This window comes from Misgurnus anguillicaudatus, chromosome 19 (genome assembly GCF_027580225.2).
Source record: "Misgurnus anguillicaudatus chromosome 19, ASM2758022v2, whole genome shotgun sequence".
NCBI lineage: Eukaryota > Metazoa > Chordata > Actinopteri > Cypriniformes > Cobitidae > Misgurnus > Misgurnus anguillicaudatus.
This window is the reverse complement of record NC_073355.2, coordinates 31,431,775-31,452,039: the sequence shown is the minus strand read 5'-3', so window position 1 is coordinate 31,452,039 and position 20,265 is coordinate 31,431,775. Positions and strand designations below refer to the sequence as shown.

The 20,265-nt window shown below is 38.3% G+C and overlaps 1 protein-coding gene across 3 annotated transcripts in view; it reads right to left on the bottom strand.

Annotated features, from left to right (window-relative positions):
• Positions 1 to 904: 904 nt before the first annotated feature.
• mrc2 (mannose receptor, C-type 2) overlaps positions 905 to 20,265 on the bottom strand; it is a 34,766-nt gene continuing 15,405 nt past the window's right edge. The window contains exons 6-29 of one of the 3 annotated variants that reach the window (XM_073857458.1): positions 20,111 to 20,254; positions 18,725 to 18,916; positions 18,064 to 18,218; positions 17,832 to 17,936; positions 15,205 to 15,320; positions 14,965 to 15,113; positions 14,334 to 14,551; positions 14,120 to 14,262; positions 10,984 to 11,071; positions 10,389 to 10,518; positions 10,258 to 10,290; positions 9,332 to 9,495; positions 8,974 to 9,142; positions 7,949 to 8,091; positions 7,678 to 7,792; positions 7,438 to 7,598; positions 7,243 to 7,351; positions 6,727 to 6,953; positions 6,478 to 6,643; positions 6,129 to 6,278; positions 3,888 to 4,007; positions 3,616 to 3,792; positions 3,309 to 3,338; positions 905 to 3,155 (exon numbers count right to left, since the gene is read on the bottom strand). In XM_073857458.1, the coding sequence (XP_073713559.1) occupies positions 2,935 to 3,155; positions 3,309 to 3,338; positions 3,616 to 3,792; positions 3,888 to 4,007; positions 6,129 to 6,278; positions 6,478 to 6,643; positions 6,727 to 6,953; positions 7,243 to 7,351; positions 7,438 to 7,598; positions 7,678 to 7,792; positions 7,949 to 8,091; positions 8,974 to 9,142; positions 9,332 to 9,495; positions 10,258 to 10,290; positions 10,389 to 10,518; positions 10,984 to 11,071; positions 14,120 to 14,262; positions 14,334 to 14,551; positions 14,965 to 15,113; positions 15,205 to 15,320; positions 17,832 to 17,936; positions 18,064 to 18,218; positions 18,725 to 18,916; positions 20,111 to 20,254 (3,425 nt within the window). In that variant the 3' untranslated portion in view covers positions 905 to 2,934. Of the gene's footprint in view, positions 3,156 to 3,308; positions 3,339 to 3,615; positions 3,796 to 3,887; positions 4,008 to 6,128; positions 6,279 to 6,477; positions 6,644 to 6,726; positions 6,954 to 7,242; positions 7,352 to 7,437; positions 7,599 to 7,677; positions 7,793 to 7,948; positions 8,092 to 8,973; positions 9,143 to 9,331; positions 9,496 to 10,257; positions 10,291 to 10,388; positions 10,519 to 10,983; positions 11,072 to 14,119; positions 14,263 to 14,333; positions 14,552 to 14,964; positions 15,114 to 15,204; positions 15,321 to 17,831; positions 17,937 to 18,063; positions 18,219 to 18,724; positions 18,917 to 20,110; positions 20,255 to 20,265 lie in introns of all 3 variants that reach the window. The other 2 variants (XM_073857459.1, XM_073857457.1) reach the window with 2 other exon arrangements.

Below are 20,265 nucleotides of genomic sequence, written 5' to 3'. Positions count from 1 at the left end.
CCAGAGTCGGGCAGAGAGAACAACAGATAAGATAGTTCATGGTGAGTTGGTCATGAGACAATAAAAGAAGCAAGTTTCTTTATAAAATGCATTATCATATTATTTTAGTTAAAACTCATAAATAACTACAAAAAAACTAATGTTAGTGAAATCTGTTAATGTTTTGTTGCGCGTTTTTGGGGGGGGGGAAATCGGCTGATATATCGGAATATCGGATTTTAAAACCAACAAACATTTGTATCGGTATCGGCCTTCAAAATCTTTTATCGGTCGGGCTTTAATGTTGTCATGTTGTGTATTGGCCACCAGTTGTGTGATTGCGGTACCAGATTTATCCACAAGTTTTGTGATTGCAATACCAGTTTTGGCCACAATCCTACATAGCTGCTGTTCCTACATATATTAAACATAAAACAAAAACTTGCATTTATGAAATGGAATAAAGTAAAAATTATGATAATATGCTTTGGAATGTATGTTTTCTAAAGAAAAACACGAATAAAATACAAAAACTTGAAAAAATACTTTAAGTAAAAGGTAAAACCTCTGCTTGATAGTGACAACTTGTCAACCCACCTGTGGTCTGTGGACGTTGGAATGAACGATCAATTTACTTCTCCTTTCGGTGTTTTTTTGGCAGTCTGTAAAACGATAGCTCCAAATTCTTGTTCATCTGTTAGTACAATCTATCGCACAACAGTTTTAGACGCGCTTTCACCGTGTTGTCGCTGATTTCACACTGTGCACAAATTCTGCCGCTCTTTTTTTAGCCACTCAGTGGACGTAACCGCAGGGAGGCAGTTTCGCCGAAGGTGACGTCACATTACGTTCTGTACAGTTCATTTATCCACATTGTTAACCTTCTATGTATTTGATTACAGTTAAAACAAACATTTTCCAGCAGTCACATAGCAAACATAATCTTTATTCATTTTTTTTGTAAATTCATGAAACAAAATATTCAAAACAAACAAAAATAAAAAAAGAATTGTCTTTTTTAAAATTGTCTTCACAGGGACTGAAAATTAATTTCCTTCTTCCAGTCATATAGGCTAACTCAAGTTTAAGTTCAAGGCTTTATCAATCTGAACCAAACAACGAAAAAAATCCATGTGATTTATAATTGCAGAATCACATGGCCATGTGCAATATCACGCTAGCCATGAGTGACATCATATTCCTTGAACATTCAAAAGTCAAGTTGTATAATATTCTGTGGGTTAATTTACATGATCTCAGTCTGATGTCATGTACTGTATTTGCATTGCAACACTAAGCAAATAAAATGTTTCATCATCAATAAGCAAAACATTTAAAGTGTGAAGAACACAGCCTTTAAGTGCTGGCACATCTACTCCCAAGACAATGACTCCCTAATAAAAAATGTATATAAGTAACAACAGCATAGATAAATGAAAGCAATGGTGCCTGGGCTAGTAGTAAGCAACCACACAGACACCCTATCAAGCACACAACAACACCCTAACACTGAGTTTTGCACCGGCAAGCATCACTCAAAAATGTACAAATGATTGCAAATGTATTAATGGATTAAAAAACGACATATTGTCTTCCTTGAAACATGTGGGGGAAATGGTTTTCTAAACCATTGTAACATTCCACACATTTGTAATGTCTTAATTTCTTTGGCAAACACACAACACTAATATTCACCCAGACACATTAATACATTTTGTGCAAATATCCTGCAGGGTGCAGCAAAGCGTTTTCTCTTTCTCTCTCTCCAGCAACTCCTGCTTACCTAAATTCCCTTTACAGCTCCACCTTTTACTGTCTCTTCATGATTTTCTCCTCCCTCAGCCCTGTTAAAACCCATTTACACCATCACCCATTTTCTCTCTCTCTCTCTCTCTGTTCTGATTGGTTCCAGACCTCTTCCACTCGCTGACTCGACATTCCACAGCTGGCCACAGCACTGTGTCACCTCGAGGTCTGGCCAAGTTAAAGAAAAGGAACAGTTGCAAAGTATGAAGAAGACTGAAAGAAGGAAGTGATGGAATAGTCGGCTCAGAAAACAGTAAAAAAAGATATAGATAGATAGAGAGACAGAGAGATACTACAATTTTATGGCATGCTCATTCTTATTCACTTTCATCTATTTCTGTCCACTTTTTTATTTTATTTCCCTATTCTGCACCACAAAAATAGTATAATTTGATATGTAATAACTATGATTATGGTTTGCAGACAGTTTTTGCGAAGGCTGGACCCACTGAACATCAAATTTAGCTGCACACTATTAAAAAAACAAACAAACAAAAACTACAACAAATAACTTCAAAGAGACAGTCAATACTGTTGTGGTGTTACCTTTTTGGTCCCAACTATGCATTTAAGGTGTGTGTATTAGCTATGGTTTGTTTAAAATACTGTATTTAGCCAAAATTTAGCTAAATCTGAAAAATCTTCGCCTTTTAAAAATGTCAACATTTTTAATAAAAATCATATAGTTTAAATCTATAGATATTATATTTATGGCGCTGTATATCCTCATATGTCCAACATCTGTTTATGTGCGCTTATCATAATTTGGACGTTCTCATGAATATAATATTTTGTGGGGGTGTTTGTTCCCTTTGGCACTGGATGTGGAAAAATATAATTACAAACTGCATTTTCAGGTAAAAACCAGATATAAACGAAAGCAAAACAAAAAATAACTGCATTGTTTTGGTGTCTTCCACACACCAAATCCACACCGCTCCTCTGAGATGAAAAGTTGACAGGCTTAGATGGGGTGTGGTCTGTAAATATCGAATGGATCTTCCTTTGGATAAAAGAGTTTTGTATCATAAGCTGTGCTCTACACAGCTTCTTATTGTCTTCAATAAAAAACACAATTTTTTTTTTCCTTAAACATGAATTTTCTCAGTCAGTTGCAGATATTCCAGATCAGTTTGAACACATCTGGCATTATTCTCCCTGTTCGTTCAACTCCATGTCTGAAACAAGAATGTTTTTTTCGGTTTCTTCTGAGGGGGCAGAGTTGGTGCGACTGTACCGGGCGCCCTCATAGGAACCTGTGGAGCCAAAGCTCTGCCTACGATACAGATAAATCCCACCCACCACCAAAGCAATCAGAACAAGTGCTGCAACCAGGACCTGAATTAATACGTGGAGATGGTTGACACCAGCTGGAAAGACAGAAAGAAACTATTATCAGAAATAGTTTAACCAACTAAAACGTATAAAATATGTTTTTGGCTAATGTGCCCCTGTCTGTGAAATCCAAGCTAAAGATTGTGTCACAAATAATTAAGGTGCAGATATATAGAAGAGGAACTTACAATCAACCCCAGGTGCTTCTGTGGGTCCTACTGCAAAAGAAACAACAAAATTAGGGGAAAATTGGCATTAAAATGTAAAAAATTAAATGAATCACAACATACAACATTTAATAATATCAAAGTATTTTGCACAAAATTTAGTTTAGTTTGGCCATTCTGCACCCAGTCATCAGCGTTTTCTGCATCTCAATTTCAATTACTTGTCTTATTGGACTGAGGAGAAAACGTTGAGCTCTGTATGTTTTTTATTACTGTATCATAAATTTGCGAATGTAAATCAATCACACGCATCTATACTTGTGATTACCTCTTGGCCGTTTACATATGACACCCTGCGTGCGGTTTTTGCAGGACCCGGGTCTCCAGAGACCCGTGCTGCTCTGGACCCAGAAGCAGCTGTTGGCGGACAGCATGCTCAGATTAGCATCTTGCTGCTCCCAGTTAATGTAATCCACCGCTGTACTGTCTGACCACTCCAGACTGCCTTCTGTCAAACACACACACATAGGTTTAGACTAATGAGATCTAAAATGTTTTGGTCAATAAAATAAACAAAGATTATTAAATAAAAGTTCCTGCCTTTGGAGTTAAAGATCATTCCAAGCCAAGCACTCTGAGCATGTTCTTGAAAGCTCTGCATGTGTTCCCACACAAAACTGTTTTCTTTTTCATCTAATATCGACAACATCTTAGCTCCCACTGAAAGAGATTACAGATTATTTCATTTTTAAACACATTTTCATATATTTTAGTTACTTTTCCAATTTATGGTTAGTTAAACTGCACCTATTATGCAAACCACTAAATGTGTGTTGGCAGTGTGTGAACACAACCACCCTACATTGAAAAATTCCTCTTTTAACTCCTTTTTTAATTCCCATTAAACCAAAGCAGTCTCCTTAGACATGCTGTTTTGATTCTCTTGTTAATGTGATGTCACACTGATAAGCCCCGTAGAGGTCTTCTTGGGTCCAAAAAAATCTACTCGCCCTGAAATAACCCGAATCACTTTTTACCCGAACCCGACATGCATAAAGCTTTTTTTTAAAGACGAACCCGAGAAAATTAGACCCGAGTATGACCCGAACCAGTGGACAATTTTTTTAAACCTGACCCGATGTGTGTGCAGTCTGCAGCCCCCCGCACGCACCAGTAAGACAGAAAGAAACCCCCTAGGCCTCGCAACCAATTTGGCCCGCTGCTTCATTTATTTTACTAGCTGTTTCTCAATGTCAAGGATACTTCCTTGGCAGGACTTTTCCTTACAAGACAGAGGCTAGGCGAGGCTCCTCTTTAGCATTCGGAGAACACGTAAATGGAACAGGCTATCAAGTGCACGTCATTGCGTCATTACGTCAGTGAAATGTGTGGGTGATTTCAGAGCGCAAAGAGCGCGAAGGCTACACATATGCATCCTTTTCTGTATATGGGATATTTCTCAAACGAAGGACTCAGTCCTTGGTTGAAATTCCGAGGATCCTCGACATTGGAACAGTCTTTTGAAGGATGTCGATGACGTAGCATCCTTGAAATTCTGGCTTCCGAGGATCCTTCCTTGACATTGAGAAACACCTATTGTGTTATCTGACACCGACACCAATGTACATTTAAAATTGATTGACAGGTGTGTCTCAATGAAAATTTACATAATGCCAGCAACACAATGTCGCAAGCGCTCTTAGTAAACAGAGGAGGGGTTGGAAAAGGACATTGATGAACACATGCGAGACCCAATGCCGCTATTAACTCTTTCCCCGCCATTGACGAATTATCTCGTCAATTAAGAAAAAAACATTTCAATGCCAATGACGCTTCCCTGACGAGTTTTTACGGTAATCCATAATTCCGCCATTATCCACTAGGTGACGCTCCTACCCAACCCATAAAAAACTGAAGCATCAACTAATTCAACAACATTGTAAACTCTGTGTATGTTTTGATCATCGTTCTGAATCTGATCTCTAAAAAAAAGTCCAAAAAATGCCAAAAATGCAAAAAAAGCTTTTTGCTCATATCCGTTTTGTTGGTTGGTTGGTTTGTTTGTGTGAAAGCAGAGGGTCTGTTCTTTTATTTGATATGTTGTATGTTTATGTATTTATAGGCGGTTTCAGCAGTAACCACATAAACAAGCGGCTATCGTGGAACACACGCAACTTACGGTAAACGCTGCTAAGAATAAATAACAACAAAGTCCTTTTAGAGTAGTTTATTTATATAACAAGCAAAATAAACAACACATAGATTACCTAGGAAACCAAAACATGTGTTATTTAACCGGAAGTAAAGTTCTGACCAGACACGTAATCGCGTCACCGCACATGCGTCCGATGAAAACGTCTATAGAAGAAAATTTTCCTGGAAGGCATTTTGTGAAGCTTTTGTAAAAATCACAAATAAAGCTGGCGGGCAACTTTTTTAAAAAAGGCTGGCGGGAATGAGTTAATATACCCGACCCGTGTCCGAGGCACACGTTAAACCTTTAAACCCCAACCTGATCGGGTTTCGGATCGGACCTCTGGTTTTCGGATTTAAGTGGAGCTTAGTGGACCCATAAAGACCTCTACAAGGGGGTAAGGACCTGTAGCTCATTTGCATATAAAGGTACACACTCCACCCAAATAGGGGCATTTTGGACATGCTATAATAAATTATCTGTGGGGTATTTTGAGCTGAAACTTCACAAAAACATTGTGGGCACCCCTGAGACTTTTATTACATCTTTTAATATGTGCGCTTTAAATGAAAGGTATAATTTATATTGATTTTATTTTGAAACAAAAAAGGGGAAAAAATGACAAGATGCATGTTTGTGGATGTTACCTTTGCTGCAGGTGCGCATGGCCTCATGTTTTAACTGCAGCTCGTGAAGAACGAACGAGTAGCAGTGATTTCTGAAAGGAATCCAGGACCAGTTACCTACAGGCTGTGGGCAAAAACCTGGATACATCCACTTGTGATCTGCTTTTCTCTCTGACAGACAGACAGAGACAGGCAAGACAAAGACTTAAAAAACACCTGCATTTAACTCAAAAGGTACATATGAACAAACTAAATAAAAATGAAAAGTTAGCATAAGTGTATTGCATTGTGGGATACGATATTCCTTGCAGCTCTTGTTGCAAACCATATATTTCAGGAAATGGGTACTTTATGAATGAAAAATTCTTACCAGTGTTAATTTCACAAATGGCTGCATTCAGTACTTTATTACAAGCAGCAACGCTCCACTGGCCCTTAGCAGTCGTGTGACCACATCCGTACATACTATTGGGCTCTCTGTCACTCCAGTCGCTAAAAGTAATCTCCTCTTCACCCAACCACGTGTAGCTCCGCCCCTAGTAATGCAAGACGCATGTGCTGCAGCTCTGATATATTGAATGAAATGACACAGCTTACAAACATACGCGATGTCACTTACCCCTTCGTTGTGCAATGCAATCCAGGCGGGTGAGGGGAGGAGAGTGAGGTAGGCGTGTTGCCGAGGGTCCCGAACCGAAGCCAGTGTCCCATTAAAAGATTCACACACCTGCAGAGCCGCATGCCAGTCAAGAGGCTTCTGCAAGACCTTGTACTGGACGCCATTAAACTGCAAAGAACCGTTTAATACTGGGGGAAGCGCATCCTTTCCAGGAGGAAAGCCAGGGTCTATAAAAGACAAATTTGATATTTAACAGTTTGGAAAATTCTGGTAAGTCTTATGTGACTGCATCATCTATTCTTGCTTAATCGCATATTGTTGCATATTCAGTTTGTTGGTTAAAAAGTTTAAAAACTTTGTTCCAATGTTGCCATTAGGGTAGGCTTTGCGTCCTTGCCATTATCCTCGGGCATGCTGGAGGTTTGCCAATCCTTGGGCATGCAACTCATACCAATAACCTGGAAAACTCATACAGTGCATATTTTAGTTTGGCAATGTGTATGTATGTGCCTCCACCTTTATCCTTCATGCAGATGAAGCCGTGTTTTTCTGCATCACACTTGCGAGATGCCCACGTGCCCAACATCCGGTGAGGACTGCCATTGAGGAGCAACACACAGTTTCCCTGATGAGACACACAAAGACAGATGCATTCGTTCATTCATTTGTTCGTTCATTAATTTATTCATCTATTCATTAACTATGCAATACCGGGCTTTTGTTTTGTTTGTTGTCCACCGGTTCTCCAGGTGCCCAGTTAGTGTAGCTGAGTAAGTCAGCTGAGTCAAACCAGCTAAACTGAGCCTGTGATTCTGAGGTAAGCCCCACCCACAAGTGAAAACTGCTGTTGGGTAGCAAAGTTACTAGGAAAGCTGAAGAAAACCAAAAAAGTTTTAGTCTGTTTATAGTTAAAGTAACACAAAACCATCGTATGATGCATGCATCCTTTACCCTGCACTATATGATTCGGCACGTTCACTAACGTGGCTGCGTGTGTCAGGCAGGTCTTAGAGGCGGAGTCCCAGGTGCTACGACTCGACAGCTCCTCCCCAAACACCTTATAACACTATTGGAACGAGAGAATGAAAGGAAATATAAAACAAGGAATGTACAACAAAAACAAATTGTAGATTTACAAATAATGCTAAATGGAAAGGAGAGGTGGGGATTTAAGCCCTCCAATAATATGTAACCGTTCACAGCGGAAGAGTAAAGTTTTCACCTTGCGTAGGAAAGGGGTCCAGCCCTGAGGACAGCCGGCAGGTCTGGAGGGAGGATAGGGTTTGGGAGGGATTGTACCCGTCACATTTACCCTCTTACACACGAACCGAAGATCAACATGACACTTCTGATCTGACCAGTCGCCTTCAAAGAAACACAGACTCTACTTCAAATGATTCCCCAAAATGATTGTATATTATACTTTTGTATAAAATAACCTTATCATAACCTTGATATCTTTAAAGGGACACTCCACTTTTTTTGAAAATATGCTAATTTTCCAGCTCCCCTAGGTTTAAACATCTGATTTTTACCATTTTGGAATCCATTCAGCGGATCTCTGGGTCTGGCGGTATCACTTTTAGCATAGCTTAGCATAATCCATTGAATCTGATTAGACCATTAGCATCGCGCAAAAAAATAGCTAGGAACTATACTCTCGTTCTAGTGTAATAATCAAGGATTTTGCTGCCTTAACATGGCTGCAACAGGCGCAATGATACTATACTAAATAGTCCCCTGTTATTAAAAGTTACCAAGGGGACTATTTTCGGCTGCTGCTTAATATTATTGCGCCTGCTGCAGCCATGTTACGGCAGCAAAGTCCTTGATTATTACACCAGAATGAGAGTATAGTTCCTAGCCATATCGGCCTAGAAATCACAACTTCGGTCTAAGTACGCGATGTAACTACAGAAGAGTCAAGTTTTAAATAGGAGAGATATCAAAACTTTTGAGCACGATGCTAATGGTCTAATCAGATTCAATGGATTATGCTAAGCTATGGTAAAAGTGGTAACGCCAGACCCAGAGATCAGCTGAATGGACTCCAAAATGACAAAAATCAAACGTTTAACTGGAAAGAGCTGGAAAATGAGCATAATTTTTTTTTTAAAGTGGAGTGTCCCTTTAATATTGACCGAGTAAGGTCATGTCAAAGATTTAAATCAATGTGAAAACAATTTATCCAAATCTCATAATTCAAAACTAGCATTGCTGTGTAAAGTCATGTTTGAGTGGTCAAACCTTTTGAAACAGAGATTTGGACACATTTGGGCTCTTTGCTGATTGGTCGAGGCTGTCCTTGCCCCCAGGCCACATAGTTGAGCACAGAGTGATCAGACCACCTAAATCGTCCATCGTTCTTAAAAGTATGCAGCCCCACCCACCACAGGTCATCGTCTTTACTGGACATCTGAAGAGTTTCAACAATATGGTTAGTAAGGAAAAGTAAGTTACATTTATTAATGCTTTGTCCTGTTGTCTGTGATCCAGTCGGACCAACCAACAGAGAACAGACCTGCAGCCCATTCCTGGGTTGTGACTCAGCAGATGAGAACTGCAGCCCATGTGTGTGATTGTATTATATACGGTATATGCTTACCTTGCGTAGAGTTTCCACCAAAAATTGATTCTCCCTAAAAGAGTGCATGGAGACCAGAGAGCCTCTATCCCAGGAGCAGATCCTATCAGCCTGGTCCCATGTGGAGCGATGTTTAGAGAGTTTATATTGAGCTTCCTCGAAGTCGACCCACTCTGAACCGGTGTCTTCACACACACAACCTTAAATTACTTGAAATATTTAAATATGATTTAAAGTCATATTTAGATCTCTTTCAATATTACAGGCCTATATGTTTCTTAAAGGGACATTCCACTTTTTTGAAAATATGCTAGAGTTAAATATTTGATTCTTACCATTTTGGAATCCAATCAGCTGATCTCCGGGTCTGGCGCTACCACTTTTAGCATAGCTTAGCACAATCCATTGAATCTGATTAGACTATTAGCATCGCGCTAAAAAATAACCAAAGAGTTTCAATACTGCGTAATGATATTACACAGCGCCTCGAAATAGTCCCCTGTCGTTGAAAGTTACCAAAGTGACTATTTTCGGGCTACGCCTGCTGCAGCCATGTTACATCAGCAAAGTCCTTGATTATTACACTAGAATGAGAGTATAGTTCCTAGCCATATCTGCCTAGAAAATTGCAGCTTTTTATTTTCCGTCGTTCTTAGTACACAGTGTAACTACAAAAGAGTCAAGTTTTAAATAGGAAAAATATCGAAACTCTTTGGTTATTTTTTTGCGCGATGCTGGTGGTCTGGTCGGGTTCGGTGGATTGTGCTGAGCTGTGCTGGAGGTGCTGGCGCCGGACCCGGGGATCAGCTGAATGGATTTCAAAACGGTAAGAATCAAATGTTTAACTCTGGGGGAGCTGGAAAATGAGCATATTTTCACAAAAAAAAAACTGGAATGTCCCTTTAAAGGGAAGATAACAGTGCCACAGGTAACTGTAAAGTACAGACCTTCATCACTTTCAGGTTTCTTTTCCACCTTTCCTGAAACACGCATTAAATGAAGATTTACAAGCTGTTTAAGAGTTAAGTAATGTAATTATATGTATAATTTCATAAGCAATGTAACGTGCATATGTTACCTTTTGGTATTTTGCAGATCCAGTCAAGCTCAGATTCGCAATGTGACACCAGCCAGTTGGTATCGGCCATGTTTGCTGCTCCACATTCGGCAGACCCATAATTCCCCCTGCCAAAGTTCTGATAGGTCACCTGAAACACAGTGTGGTGATACCATGGTACAGTGCTGATAATAGATGATAATGCAGTGGTACTTTTATACTGTATGTGCTATAGTATTGAATGATTACAATATTTATACACCATTACAAAACAAATCACTTTACTTTCATTTAACCTACACACAATTGCAAAAGTAGGTAAAAATTTAAGATGCAGTTCCAACCAGCATAGCCGTCATGATACTGACAACACAATTTTTATATCTATATGTATCATATTTACACAGCACACTTTACATATGCAAAAATTTATTTTAAATTTTATCGTATGTGTGTTCTTTGGGAATCAAATCCACAACCTTTGCTTCTGCTGATGCAATGCTCTACCATTTGAGCTACAGGAACATATACCATGGTATTAGTGTGGTAAAATTTTTCTTATGGGCCTTTGTTACAACAACATACAGAAAAATTCAAAAAAGTGTCAGAAACTCACAGGTGATCCATCACTCCATGTCCAGCTGTCGCTATTCCGACGAGAAATTCCGATCCATAGCCAGTGCTGCTCATGATCCTCCGCCTCCCTATCCACACAGTCAATCAGAAGACACTCAGGGACATAAGCTTAACCGTTTACCAAAATTAATACACTAATAATTATGCATAAACGAATATATCAAGCAAATATAAAATTTCTCTCAAAATTTGCCATCCCAGATTTTGCTTATTAGAGAACTTTCATTTTCGTAAAGTAAACTATTACTTTATGCAAAAATACAATACCTGGACCACATAAGGGTCATTTAAAAAAAAATATATTTATACAATAATTAAGGTTTTTGAATAAATATGCTTTCCATTGATGTATGGTTTGTTAGGACAATATTTGGTTAAAATATAACTATTTAAAAATCTGGAATATGAGGGTTCGGGTTAGAGAAAATCGCCTTTAAAATTGTCTGAAATGAGTCCGTAGCAACACATATTACTAATAATAAATTGAATTTTGATAAATGTACAGACGGAAATTTACAAAATATCTTCCTGGAACATGATCTTTACTAGGGCTGTCAAAAATGTATTGCGAATAATTGCATACAAAATAAAAGTTTTTGCATATATATATATATACATACACACACACGTTAATGTTTGTATTTAAGAAACATTTACATGTATATTTATATACATTTTGCTATATTTTAAATTATAAATATAAATAAAAATATACCTAAATAAAATTTTTCTTAAATTCATACATGTATGTGTGTATTTAAAGAGTTTGGTTCCAAAACGCAATAAATCCATTTTGACAAATTTTGGTGACAAGATGAAAACCACTATTTTCTGTTACAAACTTTCACATAGCATCTTTAGGTTATAAAAACATAAAAAATTCAAATCCATAACTTGATTTTCAAAGATTTATTATAAAAACTGATTATTTTTTCCACAAAATGCAATAAATCCATGACAAGTTTTTATTCAAAATGCTATAAATATATTGAACCAAAAGCCTATATAAATGTGCATTCGGCCCGGGCAAACAAGCACCCGTCTCCCGAGTGTCTCTTGCGTAAATTATTAGATGTTGATGGCTTACGTTTCTTTTCCGTCACAGAAAACCATCACAGGTTTATCAATGCAATTAAAGTATTATTTTGTTTTTGTTTGTTTGTTGATCACGAAGTACAAAGTAGATGAGGAAAACTAGGATTCCGTGTACTCAGCTCGCCGCCATTGTTTGTTTACATTGCAATGGTGCGCTGCAATCTGTGAAGCGGATATATGGCATTCTGTAAAAAAGGGGGAGTGGCGTTTATTGCATTTTGGGAAAAAAGGGAGAAAAGATGACAGAATAACACGGCGTATATTGGATTTTGCATAAAATTAAGAATTTACTTTTTAATACTGACCTGATATAATACTGATTCTGGCAGGAACTCATTTTTTTCAAAAATTGAGTTTATTGCGTTTTGGAACCAAACTATTCATTTATACACTCACCTAAAGGATTATTAGGAGCACCATACTAATACTGTGTTTGATCGCCTTCAGAACTGCCTTAATTCTACATGGCATTAATTCAACAAGGTGCTGAAAGCATTCTTTAGAAATATTGGCACATATTGATAGGATAGCATCTTGCAGTTGATGGAGATTTGTGGGATACACATACAGGGCACGAAGCTCCCGTTTCACCACATCCCAAGGATGCACTATTGGGTTGAGATCTGGTGACTGTGGGGGCCATTTTAGTACAGTGAACTCATTGTCATGTTCAAGAAACCAATTTGAAATGATTCAAGCTTTGTGACATGGTGCATTATCCTGCTGGAAGTAGCCATCAGAGGATGAATACATGGTGGTCATAAAGGGATGGACATGGTCAGAAACAATGCTCAGGTAGGTCGTGGCATTTAAATGATGCCCAATTGGCACTAAGGGGCCTAAAGTGTGCCAAGAAAACAACCCCCCACACCATTACACCACCACAACCAGCCTGGACAGTGGTAACAAGGCATGATGGATCCAGGTTCTCATTCTGTTTACGTCAAATTGTGACTCTACCATCTGAATTTCTCAACAGAAATCGAGACTCATCAGACCAGGCAATATTTTTCCAGTCTTCAACTGTCCAATTTTGATGAGCTTGTGCAAATTGTAGCCGCTTTTTCCTATTTGTAGTGAAGATGAGTGGTACCCGGTGGGGTCTTCTGCTGTTGTAGCCCATCCGCCTCAAGGTTGTGCGTGTTGTGGGTTCACAAATGCTTTGCTGCATACCTCGGTTGTAACGAGTGGTTCTTTCAGTGAAAGTTGCTCTTCTATCAGCTTGAATCAGTCGGCCCATTCTCCTCTGACCTCTAGCATCAACAAGGCATTTTCGCCCACAGGACTGCCGCATACTGGCTGTTTTTCCCTTTTCATACCATTCTTTGTAAACCCTAGAAATGGTTGTGCGTGAAAATCCCAGTAACTGAGCAGATTGTGAAATACTCAGACCGGCCCGTCTGGCACGAACAACAATGCCATGCTCAAAATTGCTTAAATCACCTTTCTTTCCAATTCTGACATTCAGTTTGGAGTTCAGGAGATTGTCTTGACCAAAACCACACCCCTAAATGCATTAAAGCAAATGCCATGTGATTGGTTGATTCGATAATTGCATTAATGAGAAATTGAGCAGGTGTTCCTAATAATCCTTTAGGTGAGTGTGTACACACAGTACACACACACATACTATATATATATATATATATATATATATATATATATATATATATATATATATATATATATATATATATATATATATATATATATATATATATATATAAAATGCAAACACAAACTTTTATTTTGTATGTGATTAATCACAATTAATCTTTTCAGTCAATTAACAGACCTAATCTTTACATAATATCCTAATTACTATTGGAATTAAAATGACCCATGCAATGTATTTTCGGCTATTACTGCAAATATACCTGCGCAACTTATAACTGGTTTTGTATACCAGGGTCATGTATACCAACATTTAAAAACATTCAGTCTTACACACTCATACAAATACACACTCATACAAACACATTTCAGAACTGTACCCTTGTCCCGCACTCACACATACATACCCAAAAGCCTCATGGAGAATCTGAAAGACAAAGGTCTCCTCTTCCGGTGTGCTAAAGCTGGCGAGCTGAGCTCCATGTTTCTGGCAGAACTTGTAAGCTTGAATCCAAGTCAACCTTTTCTCCAAAGCACCTGCATGAAAGACCTACGAGAGCGCAGGGATGAGGTAAGTGCACACCCAAACACCAAGAAACAGATGTATGAATAATAACACACCTTGTAGCAGTGGCGGAAATCGTTGGTGCTTTTCCATTCAGATGGGCATTGTTCCTTCAGTGAGGGTGTGGGCGTGGGAACAGGGGGGCTGGGGTTTAAGGATGAGTCCCGGTTCTGTTTGCAGATGTATTTGGAGCGGATGTTAGCACAATCCTTTACCTCCCACAGGCCCATAGCCTGACCGGCCACCATCACCACACAGCCACCCTTTATCTGCGCTGCGAGATCAGAGAAGTGGATGTCAGGCAGGTATATCAGGTACTTTAAAGAAAACATATGGGATTTGATAGCCTTAATTGAAACTAATTTATACATTTGACAGACACTTTTATCCAAAGCAACTCGGTGCACTCAAGCTCAATGGGCTTTGAACCCATGACCTTTGCACTGCTAACACAATGCATGACTAAATATGCTATAGGAACATTTATGATTTAGTATATAATGATACATAGACACAAACCCTTCAGAGATGCACAGGAAATGATTGTTTGCAACTGTGTGTGTGTGTGTGTGTGTGTGTGTGTGTGTGTGTGTGTGTGTGTGTGTGTGTGTGTGTGTGTGTGTGTGTGTGTGTGTGTGTGTGTGTGTGTGTGTGTGTGTGTGTGTGTGTGTGTGTGTGTGTCTGTACCGGGCTCATCTCTGTTCCAGTTGGTGTAAGTGAGCTCCTCTCCCGTGATCCAGTGGAACGGTCCTGTACTGTTCTCATTGTGCAGGCCAAGCCAAAATCGGTCATCAGAGCGTCCTAACACCAGACTACTCACAAAGGCCTGCTCAAATCTGTAAATATACACATACACATTTGTAACTTGTGAGTTTAAATTCTGAAAGCATATTAAAAAACACAAATCTGCAGACTTACGTCTCGTACCTGTTATTAATAATGACGAGTGTGGCATTGTCGACTTTGCAATTTTTTTTAGCATCGTTAAAAGTTAATGATTCTTCCCCAACCTTGAAACAGGAAGGACTGTGCCACCTCCAGCCCTGAGGAAGTTCACCAAAGAGGAAAGAGAGAGGAAAGAGTCTCACAGTGGTTTTAGATGTACTGCATTATAAGGCATAATTGTCAAAGGCTTGGGATGCTGGTGTACCATAGACTTAAAGGGGCCTTGGGTAGTTTTTTCAAGACAAAATCTTCAGATTTTATTTTAATTCAATGTGCAAGGACAGCAAAGTCATTTATCAAAGGCTGTAAACACAGACCCAAACAAAACATTTAAACCATATGTTTCAGAATGGTTTATTGTTGTAAACCAACATCACATTGATTGACCAGTTTATGCATTAAAGGGACATTCCACTTTTTTTGAAAATATGCTAATTTTTCCGGTCCCCTAGAGTTAAACATTTGATTCTTACCATTTTGGAATCCATTCAGCCGATCTCCGTGTCTGTCGCTAGCACTTTTAGCGAGTTTCGATATTTTTCCTATTTCAAACTTGACTCTTCTGTAGTTACTTTGTATACTCAGACCAACAAAATGTAAAAGTTGCGATTTTCTAGGCAGATATGGCTAGGAACTATACTCTCAAACTGGCGTAATAATCAGTGACTTTGCTGCCGTAACATGGCTGCTATTGAAAATAACCAATGGGACTATTTTCGGGCAGTGCGTAATATCACTACGCCTGCTGCAGCCATGTTACAGCAGCAAAGTCCTTGATTATTACGCCAGTTTGAGTGTATAGTTCCTAGCCATATCTGCATAGAAAATCGCAACTTTTAATTTTTCGACGGTCTTAGTACACGATGTAACTACAGAAGAGTCAAGTTTTAAATAGGAATAATATATATCGAAACTAATGGAACACGATGCTAATGGTCTAATCAGATTCAATTAAAGATACAATTTGTATTTATGCGCCGAAAGATGGTGCCAGATCAAACAAAAACAATGATGTTGTTTACTGACGCTCTGAAGCAGCGTGGAATTATGGGATTTGTAGTCTTTAACTTTTGCCATCAATCAGACGAGAACGAGAAATCACGTTGATCACGTTGATCACGTTATCACGTTAAGGTAATCAAGTCTTATAAATGTTGCATTTGATGACATCGTTTATTTCATTATGTAAGTTTATATGTGATGTTCAAAACGAAATTGTTAGTCATATATTACAGTATTAGTCCAAATTCGATGGTAAACACAGCACAGAATTAAGTTTTCAACTTACAATCTACAATGATTTTTCACATAATGTATTGACAGTACAAATCTTATTGTGAAGTGTCTTTTTTGCTGTACAATACCTTTGATGTGCATATCGTCTGCGGGAAGACGCACTGATTACAATCTACACACTAATGTTGTGATCAATATAATAGCATACGTTTTTTGAAGGGTTACGAATCAAAACAACTCACCCATCGCGTAAAACACAAGCAGGATCAGAATCTTGGTCTAGTTAAATGTTGTCGTGAAGCTCTCTCTATCCAGATAATGTAACACCAAATTGATCCTCCCTCGTTTTGTTCCAAACTCTTCTTGGGTCGTTTGGTTGGCCCGTACGCTAACAGGAGCTGACACAACCAGCGGCAGACGGTACAGAAATATCCATAAGTTCATAAGCAAGCGCATAGTTCCGCATTTGTCCACAACACTGGCTGCGTCCGAAAATCAAGGCAGTGAGGACTTGCCTCGCTGCCTCATGAGGAAATGACTTCGGCCTCGGAGGCCTGAAGGCCGCTCAGAGAAAGGCTTTCCGATGCACTTCAAAGGCAGCGTGTTTGAAATAGAAACAGAGAGCGCCTTTGTGATAACTAATCACATATTTGAAAACTACAATACTAATTTCTCGCTAGAAATGCAATTAAAATGCTTAAAAAGTGAAAATATACGTTTATTTTCACTAAATTTGTGCTCCAGCCGCTTCCTTGGCCGCCATTTTATTTTTTCGAGCTCGACCACTGTTGTCATGTGGTTTACGTTAGTAAAGGCGGTGACAAAGGGTCACATGGATATTAACGTCATTGACAGGAGACTGCACTGCCCCGTGTCAATGTTTTGAATGGAAATTTTCTCACGATTTACAAGTAGTTGAAAACATTACAGATATTGATAGTAATCAGCTGGACAAAATATATAACACTGGCCTAGTGTTTTTTGGACATTTTACTGCAAATATCTTACAAATTGCACCTTTAATTATGCTAAGCTATGCTAAAAGTGCTAACGCCAGACCCGGGGATCAGCTAAATGAATCCCAAAATGGCAAGAATCAAATGCCCAACTCCAGGGGAGCTGGAAAATAAGCATAACTTCAAACAAAATGGAATGTCCCCTCAAGAACCTATTATTTCACTAGTCTCAGTCAACCAGCTTCACCAAAAACACAGTGTAGGTTGACCACTGCTAAACAATCAAAGTTTCAATAATAAGGACACTTCATAAGCTCCAGAGGATAAAACAAAGATCAAAAAATGATCAGAGGATTTAAACCAAATATAAAGAATAAGGTACAGAAAGAAAAAAGAAAGGCTAAAAGTGTAAATTACCCGTTTACAGCCGTGATCCTGTACGTGTTCATCGGTTTTCTGAGCATTTTTCTTACAGATCGAAGGAAAAGTGTTATTACATGGGCTATCATTCCAGCGGCCCTCCTACAAAAACACATACAGATGTAATGATGGGCTGTCATTGTGAGGCCATGACCACAGATATGCCATAAATGTATTTTTCAAGATTTTAAGGATGAAATCAACAATGTAAGGTCAGAAGGAAACTTACAGGACCCCAGATGGTGACACAGTCTTCGTTGACGTTTCGGAAATTGTTGGGTTCAAACGGATGCCAGTAGGTAAAGATGACGGGAGTGCGATCTGTCCATTCAAAGTTCATCTGCATTGCTGTGTCATGCAGACCAATCCACAACTCCTCTGTAGCTAAGAACCACAAAGAGAGACTGCAGGCTTACCGTGTGTGATTTTTACAGTAAAACTCTACAGTAACAAACTAGATACTGCATGTTAAGTCAATGAATGTTTCCATGTACTGTGGGGTCTTAAAAGAGACTACTGACAATCTGGGATTCTTAACCTTAATTTAAATGTAAAATGTAAAATATGCACCATTTCAGGATTTAAAATGGAAACATTAGGACAAAATTAAAAAACATTTAGGAATTTAATTCTAGCCCATTATCTGAAGGTCACTAATCAATTAAACAACATGTTGTCATTATAACCATTTTAACTCTTTCCCCGGCAAATAAAAAGGTGCCAGCGGCTGCATTTTTATGATTTTCACAAAAGTTAAATGCGGGAAAAGAGTTAATGAATATTGACAATAACCTTTTATTAATTCAAATGATATACTAACATAATTTGCAAACAAAAAAACGGTCAAATTTGAAAAGTAAGCATTTCCGCTAGTTGTTTCAGATGTCTACCTTTCTTCATATGCTTTGTAATAAATTCAAGCTCTGGTAGTGTGTGGATGCTGACGAGGTTAGCCTCCATCTTCTGACATGCTTTAAGGGCGGAGTTCCATTCCAGGGGATCTGTGTTCAGCCAATAGCAACCCGCCTGGAAGTTCTGCCAGCCCCCATCACACTGGTACCGCCCATCGTCTGCCCAAGAGTCTGTTACACAGAAAAACCCATGCAGACATAAATGTCTACTTTTCTTCAAGCCAACAACATATGTGAAATCCAGGCTAAAGTTTCATAATCAATATTTCATGGTGAATTTAATCTTTGACATGGCTTTACTCAGTCAATAGTAATGATAGGTTATGTTTTTCACTAAATTTTCTATGCATTATGTAGGATGATTTTATGTAGAGACAAAAAAATAACTTAGCCGGTTTTCACAGATGCTGACCCAAATTACATCAGACAAGGGTTACCAATAAATCAAATAATTTCATATTTAATTTTGAAGGTAAAAATATAAGCAGCTGTATCATTGCAGTGTACATTCATATGTGAACCACTAGACACAAATTGGTGATTCTCGCGAAATTAGACTTATTAGGTGTCATGAAACATTTTGATAAAAAAGTAAATGCAAAGTAAATCAAAATAAGAAGCATACAGTTACAAACATCTCTTCATGTACTATTTTGCAGATGATTTCAAATAACATCATACAAACCAATTTTGTTGTTTTTCCACATTTAAGGGGAAAATTTTCATTACCGCAACGTGTCCATGACTGGATTTGGGTTCTTTGACATGGAAATATTTATAATAAAAAAATCTAAAAAATAAAAGGCTTCAGTGCATGTTATAATATAAACATTAACAGTAAAGAAATGTGTGGTATTTGGTGATCAATGGTAAAGTAGGGACAATAATAAGGAATATAAATGTCTCCAAGAAAAAAAATTCTCATCCTCCGCAACAATTTTCAATCATTGTTTAAGCCCTCAATGAACTAACATTTTCCAAAAAAAAATTGTTGGAAGGGACATAATTGATTGTGACACTCAAGATGGCTACCAGGTAATTTTGTTTGTCATAGTACCTAGACAACTTTTTAGTTTTCATTACCGAAACATGAGTTTGTAAATGCATATATTTAATGTAATAACATGTTGCGGTAATGATCATTTTTGATAATGATAATCTAAAAAAAATTAATAATTCTATAGAAAATATTTTTTAATCCTCTAAAAATAATGGTTATCGTAAGTTCAGACCTTAATCTCATATTTGCCAAAAAAAAGTCTTCAAGGGCTTTTAAAAAAAATCTGATGCTGGACACCTTCTAAGTCTGGATTTCATGAGAATCACCCAAATGTGCACAAAACAAGCTCAAGCTGGTACAAATACCTGTAGTGAAAGGGTCCAGAGTCGCGTTGGGTCGTTTCTTGCAGATGTAGGGCAGAGCCACTGAACAATCGCGGTTGTGCCAGCGACCCTGTGCATCGGTACTGATCACTCCACAGTTCTCTTCCTCATCATAGCTTGGCATGTCTGAAATGCAC